This window comes from Branchiostoma belcheri, unplaced genomic scaffold, assembly GCF_001625305.1.
Source record: "Branchiostoma belcheri isolate BF01 breed outbred unplaced genomic scaffold, Haploidv18h27 scaffold4, whole genome shotgun sequence".
Taxonomy (NCBI): domain Eukaryota; kingdom Metazoa; phylum Chordata; class Leptocardii; order Amphioxiformes; family Branchiostomatidae; genus Branchiostoma; species Branchiostoma belcheri.
Window position 1 is genome coordinate 1,065,229 of NW_017804020.1, and position 9,102 is coordinate 1,074,330.

Below are 9,102 nucleotides of genomic sequence, written 5' to 3' on the forward strand. Positions count from 1 at the left end.
ATTGAGATGAAGCAAGTCAGCCTTATCAAGGAAAGCATATTTTAGGTGGGAAAAATGATTACAACAACAGTAACTGACGGAGGTATTAAAAACTAGCAGTTACATGCGTATAAATTATGTCGCAAGTATCCTGCAACTTCTAATGAACAGAACCCTACAGTACCATCTGCTCAGTGTTGAGTAAGGTCTGCGAAGCTTTTACACTAATGAAATCGAAGCCCTCTATTGATTTGGGTGATGACAAGCCCAAGTTTGCCATGCCGGGTGAGAAGAAAAACAAGGCATTGAAACTTGCCATCCTGTAAAGATGAATAGGCTCTGCACCGTTCTCCCGCATAGATGTATCTAGAAAGTGGATGTAATTTTGCTGATTGCGGTGTGGGGGTTGATCCGACGCCAGCCCTTACAACATGACGTAAAGCCTCTCTCCACTTTACGTGTAACAAGGTGTAAGTGGTCTGCGTGTTTTAACGGAGTCAACACGGCTACCACTGGCCTGCTGTCCCCGCAAGGAGAGCAACGACACTGGGGAAAGATCTTAGAAGGTCTGTGCAGACGGTAAGGATCTGCTTTTGGTAGCCTCCTGTGCAGGCTCCGGGGCGGGTGGGAATTTTGATACAGCGTTTTGAAGAGTTTTTAACGCGTTATTTTAATAGCTGGTCGTCCTACAACCAGCCGTGGGTGGAATGGAACCTTCTCTCTTCAAAACGTTGTATCAAAATTCCCACCCGCCCCGGAGCCTACTCAGGAGGCTATGGTGATACGTTTAGTGACATATATGCTGTGTATGTACCTTGTTTGTAGTTTCCCGTTTAGGAGTTAGGGTAGCATATTGTACATAAACACCAAGCAGATGTTGGGGTGGTAAATCGACACGCGTTTGTCGCCCTATATAGTTTTTGACACGCTATTACCATAGAAATTGTAGCCTCCACAGCCTGGCAGAGGGCGCAGGACAGAACTGGCTGGAAGACAACTTGGAGAGGCGCGACGCTCCCCGGAGCATGCGATGCTGAGTGAGTGAGTGAGTGAGTGAGTGAGTGAGTGAGTGAGTGAGTGAGTGAGTGAGTGAGTGAGTGAGTGAGTGAGTGAGTGAGTGAGTGAGTGAGTGAGTGATCAGGCTTTAGAAGCGGCTGGAAAGATTAAAAATCGGCCAAATAGACAGATAACATACCAGGGGAGTTTGCCCCCTAAAGTAAAGGAGTACTGTTTGCTGCTCTTGTACTCCTTTAGTAGCCACCACCAGGCCTTTCTACCGGAATACGGATCGTAGAATTCGACAAAAAAAGAGAGTAAAATTGGCCAAGTGAGTCCGGCCGCGGGGAAGTAGTTTCTTTCATTCCGACTACGCGCAAAGGGATTTATTGCTCCAGAGCTAATCCCTTTGTACAGAAAATGCGGATTAGTTTTATTGCCTTTCATCGCACCGACTTTCCACAGCGGCCTTCGGAGGGAAAGAAACTACCTCCCCGCGGCCGGACTGCCTTGGCCAATTTTACTCTCTTTTTTGCTGAATTCTACGATCCGTATTCCCGTAGAAAGGCCTGGTGGAGGCTACTATTTGGCCAATATCTACACTTTCTAGCCACTTCTGAAGCCTGGTTGACCCTATATGACGATCACGTATTCATTGAATTGTGTGCACGTACTTCTTCGTTTTACCAGACTTGATTATTTAGTACGTTTATTTAGTACGTATAATATTTGTGGTAGAAAAACGTGTTAAGCCAAACAAATTGTGTTAAACGTTATTTTGTACAGTAGTTTATTTTTTTAGGACATAGTACCTATTATGACAATTTCTTTTTGGTAGTACGAGTTAAATGGGATAAATAACCAAAGCTGTTTTACCAGTTGTCCAGACAGTAGTCAACGCGGCCGGACATGACTCTATGTAGCGACATGATGAAGAGTCACCAGTGCCAAGATGACATCAATGTCTCGTCCAGGAAACCACCAGGTAGATGAAAATGTTTGACTTCGTTTCAAACGAGATTCTTACTCAGAAACCATCATACCGTAGGAATGAATTAAGTTTTGCTGACTCAGTGTTATATTTCAAACTAGCCGTCTGTCATACTCCTACTTCCTTTGACAGCATGGAAGTTCATCTGAGTTGGTTATTTACATTGATAGTGAAAATTTTAAACTGTTCTCCAACTCAAAATATTAGATGAAGGAAGCCATATACATCAGGGACACCAACCTTCCCTAAACCGGGACGGGGGGCGGTATCGACTTCCGACGAACTTAGGTCATATAGCTGATGAAGACCAAGAGATTCGGTCTAAAATTCGGGTGATCTATTAATGTCTTTGAGTTGGAGAACAGTTTAATTTTTCATTGTAGGCAAAAAACATTGTTAAACAAAAAAAATAATGTCAAGTTTGGGTTCAGTTCTCCAGATCACTGTGTCTGGATACCGACAGCTGGATGACGATAGCCTGGCTCCCGCGCCCTCAGACATCATGCTCGGTGACTTTGCGGAAAGTTTCCCGGACTTGGACGACGTGGTCTACCGCTTCCAGTACAACGGCCTACTCGTGTTGAACTTGACGGTAGACAGAGACGTTGTTATCGAAGTTGTCCCTGAGTTCGCCGGAGCTCTGGACCGGTTATGGAGTGCTTACCAAACCGGCCGGCTGGATAGGATGCTACAGAAGACACTTGTGTCTGAGGAGCTGCTGAGGAGTCTGGGTGTCGAGACTGTAATCCTGAGGAGCAGTATAAGGCTGCAGGACCTCTGCATGTGTTTCGTACACATGACTTTCGACGATCAGGTATCAGGTATGGATTTTATCTCTTTACATAATTTGGAATGACACAAACTAAACATTGTTTCTGTCTCTATCTATAGCTGGTATGAGTGCCCTTCGGCGTAACACATCAGCTTGGCAGGCACGCGGCGCGGCGGCACAGAGCTGGAAACTAGACTATATCACACCGAACAACCTGTTACTCATAACCTCAGTGCACATGTCAACGCTATTTAGTGGTGATGCCCCTACGGTGTTTGATGGTAGTGAGTGCCGATCTACGATAGTTCTAGGGAAAAGTTTTTGAACACCTCTATCATTGGTTGTACTTGTACTTGAAGGCATGACTTCTTCTTTTCTGAGCTCGGGTCTCAGTGTGTTATCTAGTAGTAGTCAATGATGTCCATGTGTGTTCCAGGCAGTCCGGGTAGCCAGCCAGTGCAGGACTATGTCCGGAGACACTGCTTCGCCCTACTGGACAGCACCCATCCTGTAGTCGCTGGGCTCAACGTCATGTCCTCTGTACCACCTGCATGGTCCTTCATCCTGGCGGCAAACCTCAGAACTGCAGGGCAAGATCACGACGAAGCTCTCCACAAAGGCAACGGACAGAGAAAGACACCGAAAACGGTCTGTGCTTCGCCAGTGTATGAAAGGTCCATAGACTCCATTATTCAATGTTCAACTGAGCAGGCAAAATACCCAAAATGTACCGAAGAAGAAGGTAACTGGATACTAGAAAAGGAAGAATCTACAGAGAAGCCTAGTAGTATGGGGAGTGGTGCGAAAGAGAAGATCAAGATCATAGCAGGAGAGGGGACATTTGTCACTGTAAAAGCTGTTGGGAAAGAACTGATAAAGAAGCAGGCAGGTAGCGCGAGTGCTGCGGCGGGGATCGGGCTCACTGCCGCCTTCGAGGGGGTGACTTTCGCCAGGCGTACGGCGGGTTCGGTCAAGAAGCTCCGAGAGGACAAGCTGTCCGGGGGACAGTTTGCAGGAGAGATGGCCAAGCACGCGACGAAGGGGGTGTTCTCCGGAGGCGGGACGGTGGCAGGTGCAACCCTGGGACAGATGGCGATTCCCGTCCCGGTTCTGGGGGCTGTGATCGGCGGGGTGATCGGGAACATGATCGGGAAGGGAGCCGGGTACGTGGCCGCGGATGTGGCGCCAGACTTCCTGATGAAAGACGGACAGAAGTGGAGGGTGCACAAGGCCAAGGGTGGGGAGGAAACGGAACCAGAAGGTCCGGGAAAAACGCCACACATTGACAGTGGGTCTTCAGATACAGCACCGTCAGAGACCCCAGAGAAAAGCTGATGGTCTTTTCAACACATCAATGCAGTACATAAACTTGCCAACAAACATACAAACAGACAAACAAACAAACAAACAAAGAAACACACAAATCAGCGAAATGAGAAACTCTTCCATTTGTCTTTTGACGACAAACAAGAATGCTGCAATTAGTTGTGAAAACGCCAGAGGACGTTTGATACTCCTTGATTCTTCTCCCTAAGTTTTCTCATATCTTACAGCTGAAAATCATAAACTTATAGAAATACATAAAGGTTGACTTTCTATGATTTTTTTACCGTCTTCGACAAAGTCTAAGCTATATGTTGTTGGTGTTGGGGGCCTTATGACGCCGAGTTGGCATCTGTGAGTCGAAGCTGACGAAATGTGCTGCAACAGTAACCCTTTTAATAAGTGTTTGTTTTGTCATTTTTGATGTAGTAATCCCACTTCTTCAATTTCTTTCATCGGACCCCAAATAAGACCACACGCAAGCAGCAAAAATAATGAGCAACCTAGCCATAGGCTTACTACTATACTAAGAACTGCTTTTCTCATTACATGGTCGGAAATTTTGTGCGTTACGTTAGCTGGAGGATATGCTTGTGTGTAGAGATAAGACATTATCTGTGAGACTGTGCTTCCTTGCTGTTTGAAGCTGACTCTTGTCGAGGGTTGCTAATCAGCTGAAGCAGACCAAACTGTAAGCAGTTTCAGTGAATACACTTGTCGTGTGATGTTATTCGGAAATTTGCTGTCGCATCATCTCGCATGATGCAAACACTAAACAGGATCTCACGAGTTTATTGACATTTCTAGTTGATACGCTGGGGGTGACTGGGTGTCAGTATTTGCTGACTAAACACACCTAAGAAAAAGAGTTAACGTCCACAGTTTAATGTCTGCAATAAAAGAAACAAAGACAAACACCTTCACAAAATATTTGTTGAAAAAAATTCTTCATTGACGTTGTCTAGGTCTTTTAGGACCCCTGTTTTTCTGTACTATAGTATCAAACTGTTCCAGGCTCTCATATCTTAGTCTCCACCAGGCCTTTCTACGGGAATACGGATCGTAGAATTCGACAAAAAAAGAGAAGAGAGTAAAATTGGCCAAGGGAGTCCGGCCGCGGGGAGGTAGTTTCTTTCCAGTCAGAACTACAAGGCAGCCAAACTCCCCTGGCAAATATTCTCCTATATGTAGCCAGCGTAGTAGCTGGTAGAGACCACTGATATCTGACGTCGGAACACACACATACAGTCATCCTGTGCGCTCATCATCCGGTAATTTCTCATGTCCAATGTGTAGAAAAGTCCTTCGCCCTAATCTCCTAGCCACCACCAAGGTCAGAATGGTAGAATCCAATGTGATTTCAGGGCAGCAAAACTGGATATATTCTGGAAAAGGAAATCTTTGTGATATTGACACATACTGCTTCACATTAGCACATTTTAATCGTATTTCATACTTTGGACCTTTATTTTCTGGGTGCTACCGGCTAAAAATCAGCCCAGGGCCCTTCCATTAACCATTTTCTGTCAGAATTTTGGGAATTGTTGCTTCATGAGCTCGAGGGTCAATATACATTTGGATAGTGTGGTTTCAACTCAGTATGTAGAAATAGTGACTAGATTAGTGGCTTTGAAAAATTGGGTCTCCAAGCCCTAAAAACCGCACTGGATGCCTTTAAAGATGGGGAGTGAGTCCACCATTTGCCCTTGTTGACCTAATCCGTGCAACGTTCGATCTAGTGAACGTCCGAGTGAACGTCCTCAGTCCTGAAATTAATAAGTAGCTTCTTGCATCTTCACAGGCACGCGGTGCGGCTGCAGCTGGTTACATTGTGTATATTACATTGAACGACATGTCACACCTTGCCTTTGCACATCTAACTGCGTTGTTATCTAGTAAGGATGCCCCTACTGTACTCATCACTGGGTAGCAATAAGCTGTTGTACTCTACGATATCGGTAGTTTTAGGGCGTAAAACCTAGGACGTTTTCATTGATGAGTTTTCTGGGGCTGTGTATGTGTGGTACTGAGATCAATATCATCTCATTTCATCGTTCTGCCGGAATGAAGCACTATATATTGATCGTTGATCTCTGAAGGTCACGAACTTGCGGACGCCATCCTAAGGACACACAACTACATGTACAAATGTTGACTTGAACCACATCTGTGGACAAATCTATAATCTAATACGTCACATGGTGTGAGCCTATAATTTATAATCTGACGCTTTTCCATCCGGTTCGGTTTTAACTTTTATATATATATCGGCTCTTCCGTGCAAATCCCCAATGTTTTAGAGGATTTGAATCGTATTACAGAACATGTTGCAATACTTTACTTACCATGTGTAACGCGACCCTATGACCAGGCATGTGATAAAGGTAAACAGTTTACCTGCCAGAAGGCACGCCCCCCTCCTTATCCACCTGCACCCTTAAAAAACAAGCAATGAAAGTTCCGGCCATTATAAATAACGCCAGACTCAACTTTGGACCCCAAGTTGTTTTTCTATCCAAGTCTTTGGTTGCATGATATTGCACACAAAGCGAGGACGACCTAACCAAGATACCGTGATGGTGAGACTACCGCTCGGGGTACAAGTGAAGGAAGAGCCGAAGGAAAAGCTAGCGTGCTGCGGGGGAGGGGACGATCCGGTCTCCGGATCCAAGACAGGAACGACGTTGGCTGCCAACTCGCTGCTGGCTGACCTGCTAGACGGGAAGAAGGTTGATTTGTTCCAGCACAACACGTGAGTGTCAACAATGACTTTCAATAAATCATTTTGAATTTTTTTTTCAATTTTGTGTAAGTACTCCCTGAACAGTGAGATCGACCACAGTGACATCACTGTAGCGTTATTATGCAATGCTCTGTATTATATTTTTTACTAGACTGTAGGCTAATAATTTTACTGAATATGTGTGGTGAGTCCCTTAACTTGCTTGAGACTCGACATCCAGACATGGCTGCACTCGACATCCACTCGGACATGGCTGTAAAGATTTTGCTGGTACCAAGGTGGTTAAAAATTGTTTAAAGCTTCTTGCTGTTTCTGTGACTACTGTCATAATATCGTGTATGATATAAGAGAAAATCGTCTTAGGAAAAAAGGTATGTAGAAAGTATACATATGAAAGACTTAAGGAATTTTTGCTCACCAACACGTACAGTACATGTACTTAGAAATCTTGGCAGTCAAGGAATGCATACACTCAGACTGGTGGTCATAGCAAATGATTTTTGAAAATTTTCGGCAAGTGAAATTCTGTACCGTTTAATGTGTGTGTGATATGATGAAATCAAGGTACACATGCAGCTATAAGAGGGGCAAGAGTTGCCCCCAACTTTGTTGATGATTCGCTCATGATAGCTAGAGGTCTCAGGCATGGACAACGTCATCATACGTAGGTGTGGGCGAGCCTTGATGTACACAGAGACACAAACACTCCATGGTCGACATAATGGAGAGCTTGGCATGCTCCAGATAGACACAACGCCTTTTCAGTGTCTGCTCTCCACTACTGGCGTTTGGCCAGATCATTCCGGGCGGACCGATAACTTGTGCACCTCCTCCGTGACTTCACGTCCCAGTCTGTCTGTCGTTCAATGTCAGAGTGCAGACTAAATGGGGCCGCAAGGTGTCGCACATAAGCAGGTCTCTGAATGCAATTGCGCAATATTAAAGTACGCAATACTGGAGTACAGTATGCTTGCCAAGTACAACCAAGAAGGTTTTTCAAGCTTTCTATGGTCTAAAATGTCACGGAAAAATTTGACAGCTAGGTTTAAAAGACGCGTGGACCACAGAAAATGATCTGAAGTGACGGTACACATTTATCATATGACGAGATTATATGACCTTATGTCAACCGTGATATTGGGATCAAGGATAATGGATGGTGGGATGTGTATGACCCAAATCAGTTAAGGCGTGTCAAAAACTTGTGCAGTGTGCACGTATAATTTTCAACTCTTTTAATCCAATACCGTATCCCCCTGTCACTCCTCTGTCCTAACAAAACGCTACATACAGACTCCATTCAAAGTGCCGCCTGCTCCATCGTATGGTCCGCCCATGACGTGACTAAGGCCACAGCAAGTAATTTTCATGGATGACATCAACGCGCGCATTAATTTTCGCCTGATTTGGGAAAAAAAAAACAAGAAATTTTGTTGCCCTCTGACTACAGTGGTCAACATGCCGCTGAAAATGGGCAAAGATGTCTGTTGCCATGCTCGGCAGGTGGATGGCAGATAACTAAACTATGGAGAGAGGAGACAAGAAAAGACTGTACGATATTTACCGGGGGGGGAGGGCCGGTCGTCTGAGGGGGGAGGGCCTAGGAAAAAAAATTTGAACCGGGGGGAGGGCCTAGGAAAAAATATTTTAATTTGGGGGAGGGCCTAGATAAAAATTTTTTCCAAGATCCTTTTAACTCTACAACGTTTTTATACACGTTCAAAACATGATTAAACGTCTGTCCATACATATCGTAGCGATTTGCCGGTCACTGGAATCGGCAGAATTGTACGTTCCAATAATATCCATCCCTATTATTATAATGTATTCGCCCAAATCTCCCACAGTCCCCTTCAAAATCTTGCATTTTCGCCAGAATCGGCGAAACTGGACTACACAGCCAAATTACATGGATTAAAATCGCGGCAATCGCGACACCGCGAAACGATACCGATCAAAAATGTAGGGAAGGCTTGTCTGAAGATTTTGAAAATTAATTTTCGCCGTTCGACGCACCCTTCCCAGTGGTGTGCGTGCGTCGGCAAAGGTGACCCGCTGGTCCCGCCTCGCAACTCGCTCGAACTTCTCGGCGTGGATGTCGGATGTCGACGGATTAATTTGGTATTTTTTAAACCAAGGACTATTTTAACATTTATATCTATGTCCCTCCAAAGTTAATTGAAAACGACACGTAACTTGGCAATATTGTTTCCCTGTTTGTAATAAAATGGTACTGACTTTAAATCTATACCTCGATGTACCAGCAAAATTTGTGCTGCCAAATTTGCCCCTCAACAT

General features: G+C 44.9%; 2 protein-coding genes across 3 annotated transcripts in view; both read left to right on the plus strand.

Moving 5' to 3' along the window:
* The first annotated feature begins 1,879 nt into the window (after window positions 1-1,879).
* Window positions 1,880-4,073, plus strand: LOC109476880. Its single transcript, XM_019777896.1, has 3 exons — window positions 1,880-1,960; window positions 2,398-2,787; window positions 3,175-4,073. The coding sequence occupies exons 1-3, from the start codon at window positions 1,885-1,887 to the stop codon at window positions 4,071-4,073; spliced, it is 1,365 nt and encodes a 454-aa protein (XP_019633455.1). The 5' UTR covers window positions 1,880-1,884.
* Window positions 4,074-6,522: 2,449 nt separating this feature from the next.
* LOC109477406 (microphthalmia-associated transcription factor-like) overlaps window positions 6,523-9,102 on the plus strand; it is a 31,505-nt gene continuing 28,925 nt past the window's right edge. Inside the window, exon 1 of one of the 2 annotated variants that reach the window (XM_019778660.1) lies at window positions 6,523-6,813. In XM_019778660.1, coding sequence (XP_019634219.1) covers window positions 6,593-6,813 — 221 coding nt within the window. In that variant the 5' untranslated portion in view covers window positions 6,523-6,592. The remainder of the gene's footprint in view (window positions 6,814-9,102) is intronic. The other variant, XM_019778658.1, reaches the window with a different exon arrangement.